The sequence below is a fragment of the Paramormyrops kingsleyae genome, chromosome 17, assembly GCF_048594095.1.
Source record: "Paramormyrops kingsleyae isolate MSU_618 chromosome 17, PKINGS_0.4, whole genome shotgun sequence".
Classification (NCBI taxonomy): domain Eukaryota; kingdom Metazoa; phylum Chordata; class Actinopteri; order Osteoglossiformes; family Mormyridae; genus Paramormyrops; species Paramormyrops kingsleyae.
In genome coordinates, this window is record NC_132813.1 from 10,521,085 (window position 1) to 10,541,760 (window position 20,676).

The following is a 20,676-nucleotide window of genomic DNA, read 5'->3' on the forward strand; positions in this document are numbered from 1 at the left end:
CATGTCTCTGCTGTAAAAAAAATGTTCCATAGAATATTTAAAACTATCTGATGTTATAATGTACACTGATAAAAAAATTAACAGATTTTTACGCCAAAAGTTGTTAGTCTCTGCTATTATTTAACATACTTAATTTGTTCTGCATTTTGTCCATGTCTGGATCTCACGTAGAACATGATGACTTGTCTTGACCACTGCCCAGGGAATAAGTGTGTCCCGTCACTAAGATTGAAGAGCGCTTGTTTCTGAGTCAAATGGCGTTAAGTTGCCCATCGCAGGTAAATGACTAATGGCTAATGCCTTGTAATGCAATCAAAGGTTCCCCCAACATAGTGTCCTCTTTAATGAACCATTGTGCTCTTTCAATACGTATTACAAAGCATCGAAGCTCACCTCTGCTTTCTAGATGCAATTCATTCTTGGTATGTTAGTCATATCGTGTGCGTATACAGTCGATTTAGTTCTACTGATTTCATTAAAACTACGGAATCATTTGTATTTGTGTTTATTCACTTTTCTATAAATAAGGATTACATTTACAAGCTATTTACCTCTGCCTTTTTAACAGGACATTTAGTTAATGTACCACGTATCTGTACCATTGATCAACAGATGAACAGTCTCGTTTTCCCAGGTCCTTCCACAAGAAGTAATGACAATACATTTGCTTTAATAAATGCTTCTGTTTATATTCATGTCCACTTTTGCAAACTAATTGCCACATTTATTAAGCATGTGGCTAAGCAGTAGACCAGTTAGATTGATGTGTTTTTCCTCTTAGACTTTATGTGAAAATATGTATATTTAGGATTTTTAATTTGCTTTTTAGATTGTAGAATTTTTTTTCTAAAATGATGTGTTTTTCAAATGGAGTTTATATAGATTTTTTTAATGATGCACAACCTCCAGTATATGCAACTTCTATATGCAAAATCCTTTGTACCTCTTAGATATGGAATACATATTTAATGTTCTAAATTTTGAGATTACAAATAATAGCTAAGACGTAAACCAGGGATTTTAAAAATTGGCTATGCTCAAAGAATGTGTAAAATCTGTCGTTCATTCATTGTTTCAGACTTTGCTTGTTAACATTATCCACAAGCAACCCAGAACTAAGTGATTTGTATATTCTCAATGATGTCATTACTTCAGTTCTTTATACAGTTTATAAAAATGAAGGATGTCTGCGTAGATTATTCTTTATTTATTTTCTTTTTTACTCTGCAGTAGCGTTTAATGTTTCAGAAGCCATCCTCAATACGGCACGCTGTCAAATAAAATTCTGACGAGTATTTATCTTATCTGTGCCTCATGAGGAAGAGAGATTAGGGCCCAGGAATTTTCAGTATTTACAGCCCCTTTTCCCTCATAATCACTGGATAGTGAGGGGAACTGGCAGTGGTGTGCTGGACAGGGACCACAAGGACTGAAAGGTCACAAATTTGGATCACATGGCCGTACCTTCAATGTTCGTGTGTGTAATTGGACAAACATGCCTATTGTGCAAATAATTGTTGTTTTAACCGAATTTAGGGCACTGTCTTGCCATAGCAATCTCACATTCCTTAATCTCTACGCTGTTCCGTATTAAATTTCATTTACACGTAGTATGTCAGGTAGTATGTCATAGCCCTACGAACTCTAAATGTTGGTACATTTTGATTGTGCTGCAGATCAAATTGTCGCTGTGCATTATATTTTCTTGGACTCCTCTTTTGAATGCAACCCTACAATCTCCTGGGCTTCTGTTCTCTTCAATGTATTGCCAGTGTAGGTTTCAGCTTAGAGGAAGGTATCTCTTTGTGAATTTTATTCAAGGTTTTGGTAAAGCACTTAATTTAAGACAATTAAAAAGACACAAACAGAATCTAGCCAAAAGTAACACAACATACTTTTAAAATAAGTATGATACTCATTCAGTGCTATATCTTAATTTTCAAGTCCTGAACAACAGCACTACCCTCTGGAAAAGGAAGTAACTGCACTGCAATGAAACTGGATCTTATTTCTTAATTGAATTATTTTAGTTTCGATGTGTCTAATTAAGAAGCCTAATGTGCATCTGTCCAGTCACAAAATAGCATGCTGAGAACATTTCTTTTACCTTTACAAACCACACAAGCACTGACTACTGCCTCTAATATTCCACACAACTGGTGTCCTAATCTTGTTAGAGTCAGTAAGTTAAAGACTAGCAAAGGAAATGCTGTATGTTTTTTTTTGGGGGGGAGGGGGGGGTGTTAGGGTTTGGTATTGTGCAGCACTGTCCCTCTTTTTTCACATGATTACATGCTAATGGAAAGAACACACATTCTAAACTACACTTTATATGTAAGAAGTGTATGAACACAGTCAACTCCGTGTATAAAGGGTGTATTATAATAATAATAATAAAATAATAATAATAATAATAATAATAATAAGGTTCCATAGCACTACGTGCTTTGGACCCTTAAATAGCAAATGCGATTCTAACGGCTTGCCTACATGCATCCCGTACAACAAAGATGGAATTCAGCCTTCTGTCTTTCATAGTTACTATACAGGAAATGATGTAATATGGGTGAAAACAGGGTTTACAGGGACCAGCAGATTATCCTCCAGGAGATTCTTAATTGTGCCGGGATGTCACCTGCTGTTGGGACTGAGAAAACCTTCTGTTAGCAATTTAATTTTATGGGCTGTGCTAACTGTCCAAATAGTCACCCACACACAAACAGATTAAGTATCTATATCTTTGTGGGGACTGTCCATTAATTTCTATGGGTAAAACCCTTAACCCCTACCCAGCCCTAACCTTAACTATAACTAATCAAACAAAATACAAGACTTTTGGCATTTTTAGTGATTACAGTCACAGATTTCTATAAAAATGGTCCCCACAATGTCAAAATAACAGGTTTTTATCACACCGTGAAGATATTTGGTTCTAACAATGTAATATATGCAACCCACCCCCCTCAACCACACACACACACACATATTCTCATACTGTTTTGTGGGGGATTAGTGTTACATTTTCAAAAGCAAAAGCTCTGTGTGACTCCTACACACAGGAAACCTTGAGGCAGAAGCTGGGATTGAGGATCCTAGGCGGTTGGAGAGCAGAAGCTTGCTGTCTAGCTTGGCGTGTGCTGGAGTGTCACGCGTCACACGCTCTGTGCTGCAGCACTCTTCAGCCACTGGGTCACGTGCCTCTTTATCTCCTGCGCACATCATAAAGGAAACTCACTGTGGCCGGCCTCTAATGGCACAGAGGTCAGCTCAATTCATCGCTTCAGCGCCACAAATGGCGTTCTCACTGTTCTGCTGGTGTTTTAGTGCCAAGACATTTATGAAGAAACAGAACAGAAATGCATTTTGGGCTTATTCCGTGTTCGTGACAAAGCAACGTGCAGTGATTCTCATCCTCTCAGCCAAACCTCATTTCTCTTCTGCTTCACCACCTACACCATTTTTTTTTAACATTGACATTGATATAGTAAATGAGTTCAATGATAGTTTTGCACGGGTATTCACTGTTGAGGACACTAGTAACTTACCAGTTCTTATTACTAATCCAGCATCGTCTATAACTGATATATATATATAACTGAAGCTGATGTTTTGCAAAGCCTAGCTAAGCTCAAAATAAAAAAATCACAGGGCCCTGATGGCATCTTACCTATAGTGTTAAAAGAGATGAGGGATATTATTTGCCGACCCTTAACTTTACTGTTTCAAAAATCCTTATCTGAAGGTGTGGTACCTTCTGATTGGAAGCATGCCAACATAACGCCCATTTTCAAAAAAGAGGATAGAAGTAATTTGTCAAACTATAGGCCAATCAGTCTAACTTGTATAACTGGTAAAGTTATGGAGGCTATAATCAAAGAGAAAATGGTAGATTACCTGGACTCAAATAACATTTTGAGGGATAGCCAGCATGGATTTAGGAGAGGTAGATCCTGTTTAACAAATGTGTTTGAGTTTTTTGAGGAAGTTACTCAGGAAGTTGATGATAAGAAGGCCTATGATGTCATCTACTTAGATTTCCAAAAGACTTCTGATGTTGTCCCCCACAAGAGGTTCTTACTTAAACTCAAAGCGACAGGTATTTTAGGAACTGTAGCGACCTGGATTGATAACTGGTTAACAGATAGGAAGCAGCGAGTAGTTATGAGAGGCACAATGTCACAGTGGGCCTGCGTTCATAGTGGGGTACCGCAGGGTTCAATTTTAGGACCACTATTGTTCCTAATTTACATAAATGATATAGACACCAATATATATAGTAAACTGGTGAAATTTGCAGATGACACCAAGGTGGGTGGTGTAGCAGATACTGAACTAGCGGCTCAGCAGCTACAGCGGGATCTTAATTTAATTAGTGACTGGGCCGATACCTGGCAGATGAAATTTAACATAGACAAATGTAAGGTACTCCATGTAGGGAGCAGAAATATAAAGTACAGGTATTTTATGGGACCTACTGAAATAAAGCTAGCTGATTATGAGAAAGACCTTGGTGTGTATGTTGATGCTTCCATGTCTCATTCTTGCCAGTACGGGGAAGCAATAAAAAAGGCCAATACGATGTTGGGGTATATCTCCAGGTGTGTGGAGTTAAAAAGGACATTGCGGCCTTAGAAAAGGTGCAGCGTAGGGTCACAAGAATGATTCCTGGTCTTAGAGGAATGTCATACGAGGAAAGGTTAGTTGAGCTAAATCTGTTCAGCCTCAAGCAAAGGAGACTGAGGGGGGACATGATCCAGGTCTATAAGATTCTAACAGGTTTGGATGCTGTTCAACCGAATAGTTACTTCAGCATTAGTTCAAATACAAGAACTCGTGGCCATAGGTGGAAATTAGCGGGAGAACATTTCAAACTGGATTTAAGGAAGCACTTCTTTACACAGCGTGTAGTCAGAGTATGGAATAGTCTTCCTGATAACATAGTGCAAGATGAATCCTTGGGTTCCTTTAAATCAGAGCTAGATAAGATTTTAACAACTCTGAGCTATTAGTTAAGTTCTCCCCAAGCGAGCTCGATGGGCCGAATGGCCTCCTCTCGTTTGTATAGTTCTTATGTTCTTAACTATAATTGATTATAAAACTTCTGATTACCAGCAGGACCAGCACAAGGCATAAGCAAACTAAGCGGCTGCTTAGGTCCCAGCAGCCACTAGGGGGCCCCCTATCTGATCAGCCTGTCACAATGTGAAGGAAGATGACAAATGACAACTAGGTTAATTAAATTTTGCTCTGGACCCAGAAAATGTTTGGGCTGGGCCTGATTAGCGTTTTTTGGCTTCTAAATGGAGAACCAGCAGATTTCTCCAGTGCATGTCTATTTACAGTGTATATATAACACTGAGGTGCTTGTCTACCATGCCCTGTATTGTTCTCTCTCACCTCTCCCCTCTATCTCTCCCTTTCCCACTGCTGTGCCTGTTTCATTCCCTCTTCCATGCCCGTTCTGCTCACCTGCCGGGCCTTTCTGAGAGCAGGTGAGTCCTGGGACCCAGCACGGTTCATGTCAGCGCAGTGTGCAGTGCCCTCGATGAGGACGACTCTGTCTTTGTCCTCCTTGGTCCCGTTGCGCACCACACTGAGCTTGTGCCATGGGTCGATGTCACCTGGGAGAGGGTACAGGCTATGCTGTCGTGGATCCTGTGGCACAGAAAACCCTTACGGCACAAGACACCCAATACACAACTGCGTTAGTCTTTCACTGTTCACTTCCAAGAAAAGTTTCTTCTACTGGCTGCACTAAATCAGCCAGGACTGCACTGCACCATTGATTAGAGTCACCACTTGTCCGGATTTTGTGCAGACGGTGTGGGCTTTCAGCCCTTTGTCCAGACTGCTGGTGGGTCTCCTCCTTTCAACCTCCTTGTCCTCCTTTTTCACTTCACCCTATCCGCCTCCCAGTCACAAGCTAGTGCTACTCTCTCCAACCCCAACTGCACAAAAAAACGTAGGTCACCCGCACACACATACTATGAAAGTTGAGAACAGCCTTGCGTTTATAGTTAGTTTTGTATGCCGTTCTCTCAAGATAACGAGATGAATATAGAGATAGATATACCATTCTCTGTTTCCATAACATGTGAACGAGTGTACAAAAAGGACTGCCCCCCCCCTTTAAAGCCTTAGTCCTCCCTCTTGGATACAGATGTCTTCCATTTTAAGCCTTAGTCCTCCTATTTTGACACAGGTGTCCTCATTTCTAGAGTCATCCTGGTGGTTACCCTACCATTGACGTACAGCACCCTCTGCGTCTGGGGGTGATCGCCGCCATAGAATTGGTTGGTGAAAGCGATGCGGGACTGTAGGCTGCCCTGAGCTATCCCGAACACCAGGGGGCAGAGTTCCATCTGGGACTGCAGAGTCACCATGCGTGCAAAAGGACAGCTGGCATCCTCGCAGGTCTCGACTGCACACAGGGAGAGGGCTTACCAATAAACACGGGAATGGCAGATGGACAGCATCACAGTGGACACCTTGTAAGCTGGCACAGGGTTTGAAGTGACATCATTTTCTCGTGGACCACCAGGGGGCATCATAGTACCACAAGCATTAAAGTTAAAAATACCCTCTGACCAGATCATCGACCTTCTGAACTGGTGTATTTTCCAGTGATCTGTAAGTCATCTGCTTTGCAAACTCCATTCACCCCCTAAAGATCTTTCATGGATTCTCCCAGAGCACATATCAGAGGCCACAGGTGCACAAGCGAATGACCTGCTATTAAAGCTGCCAGTAAATGAGTTCTATAAAGTTTTTTTTTTTTAAATTATTTTGTACACTGCAATACAGTTTGGTGAAGTTCACACAGCACTGCACAGGTGAGCTGTGGTGTGTGGGTAACCACTCACAGAAGCCGAACTCTGTGCAGCTCTGGTAGTACCACTGGCGATAGCCAAAGCCGGAAGACTTCAGGTCGGTGTTCTGGAGCTCCAGGACGGCCTGCTTGTGGGAGATGATCAGACAGGGCTCCTCCACTGCTGCACGATAGATCTGACACATAGAACAAAAGGTTTTCTTAACAGAAAACTCTGTGCTGAGTAGTTGCAGTTTAACAAAGTCGAGCCAATAACATGAAAATGAACCAAAATTATAAAACAAACTAATTAATCTCATTCCTTGTAGTTATGGGTAATGTGAGAAGACTGAAGGCTGATTTTCTTTGTAGAGTTTTGGGTGCAGGATGTTGTATTCAATCAGGTATCATTCAATGCCGAGGTACCACCTCAAACTAGTGCAGTGCTGAGGTATCACCTCAAACTGGTGCAGTGCTGAGGTATCACCTCAAACTGGTGCAGTGCTGAGGTATCACCTCAAACTGGTGCAGTGCTGAGGTATCACCCACTGCACTCAGGTTCTTATTCCTAAGGTGGTTCGTCATGTGGTGGGTGCAGCAACTCATCATATTGGTGTGTGCTCCTTATCCCATTCAGGAGTGGCGTGTGTGAGTGTATGACTCTAGAAATATATATATATATATATATATATATATATATATAATTACACACACACATATATATATAAATTTAAGTATAGTATATAGTTCATAGACAATTTATTAGTTTATTTATTTAGTTCCATTCTTAAACCCAGGGAAAATGTAACCAAAAAGATTTTTGTCCCAGGAAAGACTGATGAGAAAAGGGAGAGGTTTACTAGACCTGTCAAAAATATGCTACAGACGATGAGGGGATTGGATTAAAAGTTGGATTATGAATCACATTCGCATCATCCAGGTGGGTTGCACACAGTGGAGGTGGTTCAAGTGGTTCCCCATTGGTTCTTAAAGCACTATATGAATATAACATTCATTCTTTCAACAGTGTTAGCAAAAATGTGGACTAGCCGGGGGTGCTGAAGGACTGGATTGGGAAACACTATAATAGAACGTACCATTGCCAGGTTGACCAGCCTGCTGTAGGGCCCCTCCCCCTGCTGAGTCTCTTCACTCTTATTGGTCAAGACGTCACATATCTGGCCAATGGTCAGCGGCCCTCCCTCTTTATTGTACTGCACAGTTCCCATGAAGATGTCGGCCAGGCTCTGAACCAGCTCTGCCTGGTCCTCCGGCTCCACTGGCGGCTCACAGCAGCTGAAGTCTTTGCCCACCTTTGTCACGTTTCCCTCCAAGAGAGCAGTTTCCAGAGCCGCAAACGCCTCCCACACTGTGCCTAGGCACTAATGGTCAGGTCAGCCACGCACAAAAAGCACAACACAGTAAGCAGATTGATATATGGAGATGCATGCACCAATAATAAGGGGAGGAATGTTGAATTTATGCAAATACATCTGTAATAACACTTCATTATATAATAACTCAACAAAATGTATCAAATTTTCATTAGATAATGCTGTGTTATTACATGTGTTGTTACACATAAAGTGAAATTTGAACAATTAAAGGTCAACTCATTTATTCTACTTCATTAAGACTAAAAAAACTATCAAAAATCCTCAAACTATAGCAAACTTGAACTGGATTCCAGGAGGGGCTGAGTGTTGAATTTCCCCATAGTCATCTTTGTTTTTTCTCTGTACTTTAATACTTACAAATAAATTCTGTAATAAATTATTACATATTGCAGTGTGTGACAACTCATTATGTAATGAAACCATATTATGTAATAATTCTACATAATACAACAAATTGTCATTAGATAATGCAGAGTTATTACATAATGCATTGTTACCCAGTGTGTGACAACATATTATAATGTCATTACATACTGCAGTGCTACTACATAATGAGTTGTTCCAAAGGAGGCACAAATGCATGCATTTGTTTTACAAAAATAATTTTTAAAGTACAGAAAACAGCACCTTATCAGAGCCCCCAACAGCTTCATTAGTAAGACTTTCACCCACTACCTGAAATGTGCAAATTCTGCTGTTACAAAGCATGTCATGTTAATAGATGCCATTTTAAATCAACTACAGCAAATGTTCATTACTACATGTTCTATCTGCTATAATTTCAACATTAATTAAAGTATGTCTGGAAAAAAATACATGGTACTTAATTGGGATTTTTATTCACTTAGTGAATGTTAATGTTTATTTGAATACGTGCTATCAGAGTACCTGGTTGTAGGTGGAGAAGTCTAGCATGGCTTTGACGGGGGCAGAGGAGGCCACAGCACCATAGATCAGGTGAGGAAACTGAGGGGGGAGGACGACAAGTGACATCATGTCAAAGAGCCACAGCACAGCCTTTCACCATGTCATACAAACATATGTCAATGGGAAGCACAGTGTGCATGATTTAGAGGTCTGATTGGCAGCAATCACGCCAATCACACAGTTTCATTTTACTCAGGGGTGGGGGGGGGGGGCGTATTACCTTGCCACGAAGCCAGGCAGACAGGGCACCAGCGTAGGAGCCTCCAAAACTGATCCAGGTGTTCTGTGATGACAGGTCATAGCGTTCGCTGATGTATCTGTGGAAGGCGGCCAGGTCCACCAAACTCAAGAGGAAAGGAGGACAGAAGAATTACGGGCTGCAAAATGCTGCTCTTCACCTGTAGGCGGTGTTCTTCTCTGCTTCAGCAACGTCCATGATACGTGTGTTTCCCACCTGCCATTCGAAGGCAGCCCTAACCACGGCACTCACGCCTGACGGCTGGAGAGGTGTCTCAGGTTCACTACGTCCAGGCCGTCGGGGTTGATGCTACGCCCGTAGAATCTGTGCTCTAGCGCCACAAGCAGGGCTCCATTCTCCTCTGCCATCTGCACATGATGGCCTATGTTTGCAGAAATGGGTAGATCACAAAATTCAAGCAATAATAGTTAGCTTCTGTCGCTAACTGGCTTTTTGATTTGTGTGCATAGTGTGATTCTACTTGATTTCATTCACATATCTGTTGACGTCGGACACACCATAGAGCACGGATAACTCTGAGATAGCACCTTCTCCACCAATGTAGAGGAATACTGGACCATCGGGACGATCCCAGTACTCCTCATTGACAAAAAACCTCTGTGAGAGAATTCATCAAGTAACGCAGGTTAGTCGAGAATTACGATGACATTTCTCAGTACTGCACCAACTTCAGCGTGTGAATTTATGAAGAGAGCAAAGAACTTTGCTAATGGCAAAGGATGAGCAAGGTCACTGACTATGTGTTAAGCCTGAAGGGACATTCATCGTGAACTGCACATCCAGTACAGGGTGGCATGGAGCCTGGGGTATATCCTAAACAGGAGCTCATGGGAGTTTTACTTACACAAACATGTTCTGAAGGCAGAATGAAAAATGATTGGTTCAGAGAGATAACCAATCAGATTGTTGAGGAGGTGGGTCCAAGCAACTAGAGAAGGTGGGGCCAACCAATCAGATGTCCTGGTCCGGTCTCTCCAAGTTTCTTAGATCCACCTCCTCTGCAAACTGATTGGTCATCTCTCAATTATTTTTCTTTCTGCCCTCAGAATATTTTTTTTTTGTAAGTAAAACTTCCACTAGCTGAAAGCCATGCCAGTTTATAACAGGGCACATTCAAACATAAAGGGTAATTTAGAGACACCAATTAAACCCTATCTGAATACACAGAGCCAGGGGGAAGAATCTGATCCCTCAACCCTGGGTTTGTGAGGCTACAGAATGCTAACCAATGTGTCACTGCTTGTTCTTTGTAGAACATGAAATGGCTTATGAAAGTATCAAGTAAGGAGTTCTGTTGGCCTTGTGCATGCGAGCATCATATAAGCTTGTGAGGGAACATGTGAGGGAACATGCATAATCTGCATGCATCTTTGCACCTGAGGAATGGTCTGTGTGCTCTGGCTGTCAAATTGGTCGAGTGGCTGGCGGATGAGTCCTTCTTTGACCCGATACGTGGGCTGGTGCCCGGTGGCCGAATGCTGCAGCAGATGCTGCTTCGCCTTTTGGTTCTGTGCCCGGAACACGTTCTCTTTTATCTTCCTCAGAACCTGTCCTGGAGGAGGCGATATTTTTAACTAGAGGACAATGACAAAAAGGAAAAACATGGACAGAGAACAGCCGATGTTTTCAGCTATTCTTTGGGATAAATTATTGAAAAGGTGGCAGATTGCTGCTTGTAGTGCTTGTATAATCTGCTGCTTTTGTACTTTGCTGTGGACAAAAGGTGTCAAATAAATGTAAATGCTGGAAAAGTAAGTAAGGAAAAACAAACATCATTTGCTTGCCACGGAAACTGAAGCCTGCAGATCGTGAAATTATGAATTAATCTGTAACCAACTTGAATCTAAAATTGTAACTGTAACTCTAGTACAGTACTTTTCCCCAAAAGCTTTCTTTATATTTTAATAATTAATATTTTATTTCAACATGAGCAGACTTGTAAAGCATTTCTGCTGATTTATTAGGTTAACTCTGCAGGATCACATTTTACAAAAGGTTTACAGTTACTCTTTATCCATTGCCTTCTGTTTAGGCATTACGACCTTTACAAAACAGCGCAATAAAACAGAATATGAATCCATCATAATGCATTATAAAGTTATTTATAGTGCATTTGGGAACTTTCATAATGCATAATAAACATGGCTAGGATGTTATTGTTTTTTATAAATATTTATAGCCGTGTTTATAATACTTTATTAATGCATTACAATGTATTATGAAGGTAACTGGTTTGCAGTCATATAACTGCTTTAAGTAAAGTTTTACCCATTTTACTTGTAACCTTTTATCCTTGAATAATAAAAGTTCAGGGTAATAAAACCCAGGAAAAAATGGACTGAAATTCAAGGACAGGTCAACAGTATTCAATTGTTAGATTTTCTGATGGACTTCAGTTTTCAAAGCTGGATGAAACATTAACTCACCTGAATAGGCGCAGCCGAAGAGCAGGACTAGACACGCACACCAAAGCAGAGTAGAGCGCATGTTGATAAACTAGTACAAGTTAATAGATTTCTAGATTCACAACCTGATAATCTGCCTAAACGATCCGGTAGCTGGTCTGCATTCTGACTTCGGGAAACAGCACTGTACAGATACTGCGGTCGGACTGTAATGGATGAACTGTACAGTACAAGCCGATGCTTTTGCCAAGTGTAAGTTACATTTGCTCAGCTTAAGCATCTGTAATTTTATATTTTACCAAAGAAAGCGAAAGTGGGCTGTGTTACAACACGAAAAGGTGCAAGGCATGCACTCCTATAGTGCACCTCATCTACTGACCTCAGCACAAACAGATTCACCAAAGTCTTACATGTTCAATAAACATTTCTTCAAACCTCTTACAAGTAAATAGCAGCATGGAACCTTCAAGTATATAATGTACACTGATAACTGCCATGTAACATTTATTACCGATTTCTAGAATCCACCCATCTTCTAATGATACAGTAGCAATCAAAATTAGGGAAGAGAGACATTTTTGTAATGGACAAATTGACAGCTTATCCAAATTCAAAGATATTCTAACGTGAATAGATGTAATTCAATCATATTTCATCAGTAAAAGATGTGCCACACCATAAAATAAATGGTTTTAGCAAGAAGTTTGAAGAAAGCATGCGATCAAAATTAGAGAACAGTTACATTTTTTTTGTAGAAGAAGCCTCAACTTTTGACGGTTACAACTTTCAGAGATTAATAGGAAGCATAGAGGCCCTTGTTTTCAGTGACTGGCTCATTGGTGCCTGCAGTGCACAACCCGCCTCTCACGCTGCTCTGACTTGAGCTTGTTCCCCTTGTCTTCCATTTTCTTCTAGTTTGTAACTGTAGTGCCTTTCTCATAAGCTGTAGATGAGCTGTGACATTGTATATATCAAAAGCGTCTCTTGTTCTCTAATTTCGATCACCACTGTATAACCAGTTATTCTGGTCAGGCTGCCAGATCAACTTCAGGCACAACGGGCAATTTAGAGAGAAGCAAACTCTGCTTACATAGAGCAACGGCAGGATTCAACCGATAACCCTGGAGGTGTGAAGCAAAAGTGCAAACCAGTGAACCGTCATGTGGACTTCAAATGCCCACAGTTAGTCATTTCAAACACTTAATAAATGAGAAACACTAAACCTTTCATAAAATATTTCCCCACTGTAAGAAACTGCAAATAAAATAGCAAGTACTCTGCAAGCTCACAAAAAGGGTGTTTTATTTATAAAAGCCAAAACACTTCACAAGTTGACTGATCCATCCATTTTCCAACTGCTTATCCAGTACAGTGTCATAATATACTTCATTTCATTGGATGTCAAAGTAAAAAGAAAAAAAAGATTAAACAGAATCCTGAATACTGAGACGTTAAGATTTCACAGGTGCTACAAAGCCATTAACTGACAGGATTACACATTAAAAAGAGAAATTCCCAGCTGATCAGCGTGATTAATCCCCTCAGTCTCATCTGCAGCTCATCATAGTACCAGTTTGAACAGGGATTCCTTCTCTCTCACTCACACACACACAAAATTAAATTTTTCCAAAGGGAAAACAAGTTAGTTGGGTTAAGGTGTCCCGCTAGCTCCACCTTGGCTCAGCTACCTTCCCTCAGAGTTTGGAAAAAGGCACTTCTTTGGGACTCTTCTTCTCCATGCTAGCCTGGGCGGACTTAATGACATCCTGCGTCTGCAGCATGCTCATGTTCCACGTGGCCTGAAACGGAGAGAGTCAGCATGACGGGGATGACAGAGTCCCATTCGCAGTTGGGCGGTAAGATAAATAAAATGATCATCATCACTATCATGGTGTTTTGCCCCAAGCAGCACACTGTCTTCCCTTCCCAGAAATAGAGGGAATGTGTGGGTTGAGCCTTAACACCAGGTGAGTCCCCATCAGCATCTTAAACGCAAAAAAGCCCGATCAATGTGTTGATTATTAGTAAACTGCGGGAGGACAGAATCTTTTAATATGGTTCATGGTTGAATTCTTAAAATAGATTCATTTGTGTGACAATTGACATTTAAATACAAGCGACTGATAAAAACTTATGAAAGTTAGAAGTTACTGTTTACTGTAACTATTTAGTTTCTGATTATACAAACCAAAATGTCTGAACAGTGTCTCACGCCCATCATCCAATCAAGACAGAGCAAAAAACGGTCTGTCAGGCTTTCTTGATACCACTGTACCCATCAAAGAGTTTGAAATTTTTACAACAAATGGTTTATAAGTTGCATACATCACAAGGACCAAATCGACCGGTGACTTCATATGTTCCGTTGTTCAATTCTGCTCCATCAGACACCTGCAGTCGTCCTACTGACAATATGTAGGGCAATTCTACCAAGGCATTGAAAGAACTGAAGCCAGTCATTTGAATAATCTGTAAGCCTGAGTCCATTGGCAGAAGGTTCCTCTCTTAAAGCCATCTGTTTCAGGCCTTTGACGGACAGCAGTGAATCACAAGCATAAGGCTTATTCTAAACAATAATGTTTTCGAAGATGCTGCTTTGTATATTTCGGGCCATCAAAGATAAGCCACTTATCTGCCTCACACAGAAGCCCTCCATCTGTCCCGTGCTTTGTGCTTCATTTCCATTTTACAGTGAAAATTTGAGCAACAGTTTCAGATACGTAAGTGCGGCTATCATCTCTTCTGCACTAGTTCATCTTGCGAGGAGGCCTGTCGCCATAACTACTTCGGCCAGACGATATACTGTCCCAGACATAACTTGTGATATACGATGTTACTGTCATTTTAAGATCATTTTATGCCACTGACATAATGCTAATATATTAGCATGGTAATGCAAGTATACACTTTCAAAGAGCGATGAGCTTTTAATTCCGAGGAATATTCAGACACTGGTATTGGAATGTAAAAAACAATGTAAATATCCTAGACAAACAAAACCACAGAAAGAAAAAAATCAGATAAAATGGACTCTCGGGCTCTGTTAAAACTGCATTATATATTAAACATTCGGCACAAGAGTATAGAGTGTCATTTGTTCCTTTACAGAAAATATACCACATACTAGATGAAAAGTTGTAGGACTTTGCTGGCTACTACAAGATGCTGCGACGTGGTGTAAGTTCGTTGCACGAGAGGCCCAAAGATAAATCATTACTTTAGTGAAATAGAATTTAAAAACAGTAACGGGAAGTAGGGATCTTAGTTGGTTTTGGAAGCAACAGCTTTAGTTGTCCTTTTCCTTAGTGATTGTAACCCTGCCTTACGTACTGCAAGTACATAGTGCAAAGTTAGTTTTAGTAAAATTCTTACTAATTCTTATAACATCCATACCACACTTCATAAATGTGACTCTTAGGAGCAGCTTTGCCTGGTGTGTAGAAGCATCAACATTCAGGACCGCGGACTGTCTGGCACCACGTCATGCGTGTCGTTGCACGAGCACTTTCCCGGGAAGTATGAATCGGCCCTGAGCCACGTCTGTGACAAGGAGCAGACGACAGGGCAGAGGCGGCGAGGCTGGAAATGGTGTTGGGGGGCATTTATTATCATGTAAACACAATTTGCTAATATCAAGGTCACTTATGTCCTTAACTACTGTAACGTGATTAACATAAATTTGCCTACTCGCAAGTAGCTATTTCTCAGCATAGGTTAAAATATAACCATTGCAGCAAATGCTGGCATTCGTGCATGCAGCGACTGAACGCTTATCAAGACATAACTTCTTTCCTTATATATATGATATACACACATACATACGTAAGCCTGCAGAGAGATCTCAGAGAATGTGGTGACCAGACATAACAAGAACGGAAAAAGAAGCTTGTACAGGCAGTTTAATCTTCGCTGATGCCATCCATCATTGTGACTAATATTAATTTACACCACTCCCACTGTGGGTATGGGTTTCACTTGGCCAGGACTGCTGCACAAACACCATCACAGCAACGAGCACATGAGTACTTGGTTTCAGGCCTGCTGAGTATTTGAGTACGCTCCTTAGAGCGCAGTAACAGACTTTGGGGAGATCAAAGTAAGCCAGACCATCTCGGAATGTTTTGCGTCTGTTCGAGTGAAACACCTTACCATATACTCAAGCCCCTCTGCTACACTGTGGTCTCTGGAGTAGATGAGGTTGATCTTGGTTCCCTGTACAGCGACTGGGCTGCGGGATGCAATCTCTTCGGCCAGCTCCATAGCCCCAGACATCATCGTTTCCTTGTCTGGAAACACGCGACTGCAGAGGTGAGATGAGAGGTAGTTAGTACTGTTAGTACTGTCCCTTTCAGTCTGCAATAAATAAAATTTAAAGCTGCCGCCTGCCTTATTCTAAGCCTTTCAGCACAATGTTATCTTTTGTAATATTTCTACATTTTTTCTCTTTATTCATTACCCCTATAGCCTATATTCCTTATTTATACCGTACTTTATGCAGATTTGTCTACGTAGCCTCACTACATGCATTTCATGTACAGATACACATACGTACTTTGCCATACTGTTCATATGATAAATGATAGAAGACAGATAATTAATGGCTGCTCGCAGGCTTGTCGTAACGCTATAAAAAACTGGAAGTGATCAAGAGATTCTGCAAACTGTCTTGCAGAGTTAGACAGCGCAGATGAACAAAAAAATAATTGGTACCTGACCAATCCACTGCTCTTCGCTTCATCAGAGTACATCTTCCTGGACGTGAGAGCCAGCTCATTGACGAGGCTGCAATGAAGATATGACCCAACACCAAAGCATCCGAGAAAATTAACTGGAAAAGAATGGAGTGGAGCGGAATAATATTCGATTAAGGAAACAAACAATGCTCTAGGGCAGCGTTTCCCAACCCAGTTCTCGGGGATTCCCAGACAGTCCATAGTTTTGTTCTCTCCTCACTCCCTATAGACCCATGCCAGGTATTCAGAGTTCTGAGCAAAAATGTGCACGGTCAAGGGGTCGCTGATGCCGGGGTTGGGAAGCACTGCTCTAGGACCCCTTCCGTCTTACCTTCGGCTCCCGATGACCTTAGGAAGACGTTGTAGAGTCCCAACATCTGCTGCCAAGCCAATGTCCACTTCCTATGGCCATCAGACCACCATGTCAAGTTGTGCAATACTGAACTACCTTCACAAAAATTTGCCAGACGCAAATCCATCCGAAAGAACAAACGGGGGAAAAATTTGAATAAATGAAGGTTTTCTATCAGCCTCACCTCTTTCATGTTACCCTCCCCATAACCGTTCATTACGCATAAATGTTTCTACAGTAATGGTCTCCTTGGCTTGGTGGGATCATACCAGACATAACTGGGCAGGCAGTGATACCTTCCAGTCTTACAGAACATCAACTAACAAGTAACAGATCAACGAGCTGCTAATTTTTATGCACGTGCAGCAGGACATGTTTGAATAAATAGACAGACAGACAGACAGATAGGATTAGATTTGATAATCCCAGAGGTAAATTCTTCAACTTCTTTTTAATACTTACTACCCACTTAACACTATATAGTCAATACAGAGTCAGTCTTACAGAGCCTTCTGTGATGAGCGTTTCACATGCTAAAGAATCTATGGTGCCCATAAATTACTGAGTGCCTTAACAAGCCCTCACATGAAGTCATGTCTCAGGTTTATTTCTTCCTCCCTCATGATAACAATTACCTACTGTTTCGTTTGGTATGTGAGCTGATTACCGCAGACTTTGACTGCCAGACAAGTTTATTTCTAAACTTGGATTGGTCTGTAGCATAAAGCATGCAGTATATCATCCAAACAAGACTTTTTGGAATACATTGGCCTATTTGATTCCTATTCCTATTTGACTTGGGGGGAGAGACAGAGAGGTTGATTATTTTTTATCAAAAAAAAAAAAAAACCTAATTCATTGACAATAAAAAGGAAAACTGCCTTCTTTAAAAAGGGAAAACGAACTTTTGGATGATGCAAAAATTAGTCTTTACCTTGACCTGGAACCAAGCATCCTGTGTGCAGAGACGGATATCACAGGCGGTGATCAGGTCCACTCCTGTGTCAAGGGATCATCAAGAGAAACAAGGTGACTACAGGCAGTGCCCAGGTTACAAACCAGATCCATTCCCTAAGTGTATCATTAAGTCTAATTTGTAGGTAAGATGGAAAAATAATGATACAGTACATAATAATAATTTTTCAATAATAATAAAAGCAACTGCATACAGTACTGTACAGCACCTAGAGCAAATGAATTGCTAAAGCCACATTGTTTTCATAAACATCACAAAGCATGCACATTTATTATTATGATCCACTGTATCTAACCCAAAGTTTTAATACAATAGGCTTTACGGCGATCCCTTCGTAAGTAAGAGTTGTCCAAAAGTCAGACATTCTTAACCCGGGGACTGTCTGTATACCATCACAGGACTGTCACACTTACACTGGCATGCTGGCTTATTTTGTGCAGAATTCCTTACCAGCTCCCACGCAAGCTCCGTGTACTGCGACAACCACAGGCTTTGGACACTGTAGAGTGACAGAGAACACTCACACACACACACAACCAGTGTATCCCACACAAAGCATTTAAAAACACATTTTACTACCAAGTACTTATACACATAAATGCTGACTGAGGAATACCACATTTTCTGCTCAGGGCAAGTTATTTTGCCAAGTTTAATAAAAAGGTACAGTATAATTGCACAATACTCACAGAGCCTGAGGATAGTAATCAAGGATGAACTTGACAGGAGTTTATATATAAAACAGAAGCCAGGAACCAACCTTTTCTAGTACAGAAAAAGTCTCCTGATACTTCTTGACAAGGCGGCGCAAATTCCATGAAATTCTTGCAGCATCGTCTCCTGTTGGTTGAAGGATATTTCCGGCCATGTCCATCAAGTCAATCCCTAAAAGGGAAGACACCGCACTTTCTGTAGTTATGGAAACAGTCTGGACGTTCACGTTACATTAAGCACAGTGGGCACCAGCACAGACTCAACAAGTTCCACCCAGCTACCTGATGTGAAGACTTTGCCTGCTCCGGTTACCACGACAACCCGACATTCAGGGTCCTCAGCAATCTGAGAAAAGCAGTCCACCATCTCACTGGGAAAGTTCAATCAAAATAAAAAAGACAGAAATGCATAAATATATCTCCATAAACTTAAAATACAAATGAAAATCTAATATTTTGTGATGTTGCTTTGGAAACGTATAATTTTATCTGGTGATAATCTAGATAATGTCTAAAATTGCCCTGAAAGCAGAGTAAATGGGAATGCTACAGATTATGTGGTATTTTTGCCATATTTACAGTATTTTCATTACTTATTAGTTTAAAGTAGTCGTCTTTACCCATCTGCCAAATTTGCACATGCAAGGGAAAGATACTGTAAATTCATGCGGCATATTATGTATTTAAAACCTGAAAGGTAATCGCCATACATGCTGAGACGTTGCTCTGCACATGCTGCAACAAAAATAAAATGAGATAGACGGGAATGGTTTCCCTTAAGTTTGCAAACCGTACCTCCAGAAAGCTTTGTTCATGGCGTTGCGCTTTTCCGGTCGGTGCAGCTCCACCTGAGTGACCATGCTGGCTGGGCGGGTCACGGACAGGGTGGAGAAAGGCGGAGTGGGGCCTCCCTGGGTAGACATCTCCCGAACAGCTCTAAGCCCCGGCAGCCACAGTCCTCTGTCTAATAAATAACAGCAGAATCTGGCGTTTATGTAAATCCAACAGGAAACGCGAGTCATCATAATGTCTACTTCTTAAAACTGCTAGACCGGCTTGAATAACATATAAAGCACACTGTATTATTATTATTATTATTATTTGCACGTTAATTCCGTTTCATATTGATCAATGCTCAGTACAACTCGGTGTAAAATGATTTTATGGGGTCACCGTCCAGACAGCTGTAACCTTCCAACCGGTGTTCAATAAACATACATAAAGGTTAGTGTGCCAAAGACTGAGTTACATAAACACAGTAATTCTCCATTAGAAAAAAACTGGAACATACACATAACGTGTCACGCAGCCTCAAAAGAAGGAATGAAATTATTTCATTTTGGCATGCATTTTTTGCAAGCAGTTTACGTCCCTTGCAAATCGCTGTACTTTTTTCAGTAAAAATAACATTGTTAGCGAGTCTCCAGTGCAAACACCTTGCTTCCTTTTTCTTTCACTTACCGATTTCCATCACAAACTCAACAAATCCGAACTCAAAGCATTTTAAAAGATACAGCCCCGAAAGTACATAGATCACAGATTCATGGAGAATGGTTTAAAAAAGGGCTAAAATTGAGTCTCAGAATATTAAAAAATACTTACTATAGCTCGATACATGCAGTGTCACTTACTTCTTATGAAAGCAGAGCAGACAAGATAAGCCATTGACCTTTGCACGTCCTTTAAATGTTGTGTTATGCAACCCAAAGGCAGCGCTTACAACGCTAAAATTATTTTAACAATTGTACCAAATGGCTAAACTTAAATATTCGCACGATGATAGCTTTAGCTCGTTTATTTGTATAACGTCCCAGGGCTGGTTGTGATCATACGCTTACTTTATATGACTCTGCGTACGGCGGCCGGAGAGGCTCAAAAGAACCTGCTAGAACTTAATCCGAGGTCGGCGTTGTTCCAATAGCTGGAGGCGCTTTACCCAGAAACAAGTACCCGTACTTGTGTAAACCGCTGCAACTTTTATTTTCAAGTAGCTATAACATATCTAAATTGCCGTCCAATATTGAAACGTTATAAATATTAACTAGGGCTACTACTGAAATAATGGAAATGATTGCATTGGATATTTCTGTAGTGGAAGACTTAGTG

General features: G+C 40.9%; 2 protein-coding genes across 4 annotated transcripts; both read right to left on the bottom strand.

Moving 5' to 3' along the window:
* Window positions 1-2,394: 2,394 nt before the first annotated feature.
* prss16 (serine protease 16) lies at window positions 2,395-12,866 on the bottom strand. Its single transcript, XM_072701583.1, has 12 exons — window positions 11,818-12,866; window positions 10,768-10,943; window positions 9,889-9,988; window positions 9,623-9,752; window positions 9,353-9,476; window positions 9,094-9,171; window positions 8,833-8,880; window positions 7,906-8,190; window positions 6,864-7,005; window positions 6,242-6,421; window positions 5,470-5,621; window positions 2,395-3,209 (listed from the first exon to the last, which is right to left on the bottom strand). Exons 1-12 carry the CDS (start codon window positions 11,876-11,878, stop codon window positions 3,153-3,155), a joined length of 1,533 nt encoding a protein of 510 aa, XP_072557684.1. The 5' UTR covers window positions 11,879-12,866; the 3' UTR covers window positions 2,395-3,152.
* A 215-nt stretch (window positions 12,867-13,081) lies between these two features.
* On the bottom strand, window positions 13,082-20,448 carry ech1 (enoyl CoA hydratase 1, peroxisomal). Of its 3 annotated transcripts, none has more exons than XM_023812156.2 (10): window positions 20,202-20,448; window positions 19,366-19,534; window positions 18,853-18,941; window positions 18,618-18,742; window positions 18,308-18,356; window positions 17,816-17,880; window positions 16,861-16,931; window positions 16,507-16,578; window positions 15,946-16,096; window positions 13,082-13,595 (listed from the first exon to the last, which is right to left on the bottom strand). In XM_023812156.2, the coding sequence occupies exons 1-10, from the start codon at window positions 20,233-20,235 to the stop codon at window positions 13,491-13,493; spliced, it is 930 nt and encodes a 309-aa protein (XP_023667924.2). In that variant the 5' UTR covers window positions 20,236-20,448; the 3' UTR covers window positions 13,082-13,490. The 3 variants fall into 3 exon arrangements, with proteins under 3 accessions (XP_023667924.2, XP_023667925.2, XP_072557333.1); XM_023812157.2 differs by having other exon boundaries at window positions 20,173-20,448; XM_072701232.1 differs by having other exon boundaries at window positions 20,409-20,426.
* Window positions 20,449-20,676: the final 228 nt, after the last annotated feature.

What these genes read in the sequence shown, in the direction of transcription:
- prss16 (XM_072701583.1), bottom strand. Translation starts at nt 11,878, where the DNA reads ATGCGCTCTACTCTGCTTTGGTGTGCGTGTCTAGTCCTGCTCTTCGGC. An exon ending in ACTTCTCCACCTACAACCAG is followed by an intron (nt 8,881 to 9,093) that starts GTACTCTGATAG and finishes TGCACATTTCAG; the next exon opens with GTAGTGGGTGAAAGTCTTAC. An exon ending in CTCTCAGAAAGGCCCGGCAG is followed by an intron (nt 3,210 to 5,469) that starts GTGAGCAGAACG and finishes TGATGTGCGCAG; the next exon opens with GAGATAAAGAGGCACGTGAC.
- ech1 (XM_023812156.2), bottom strand. Translation starts at nt 20,235, where the DNA reads ATGGCTTATCTTGTCTGCTCTGCTTTCATAAGAA. An exon ending in ATGAACAAAGCTTTCTGGAG is followed by an intron (nt 18,942 to 19,365) that starts GTACGGTTTGCA and finishes GAACTTTCCCAG; the next exon opens with TGAGATGGTGGACTGCTTTT. An exon ending in ATGCTTGGTTCCAGGTCAAG is followed by an intron (nt 16,932 to 17,815) that starts GTAAAGACTAAT and finishes TGATGGCCATAG; the next exon opens with GAAGTGGACATTGGCTTGGC.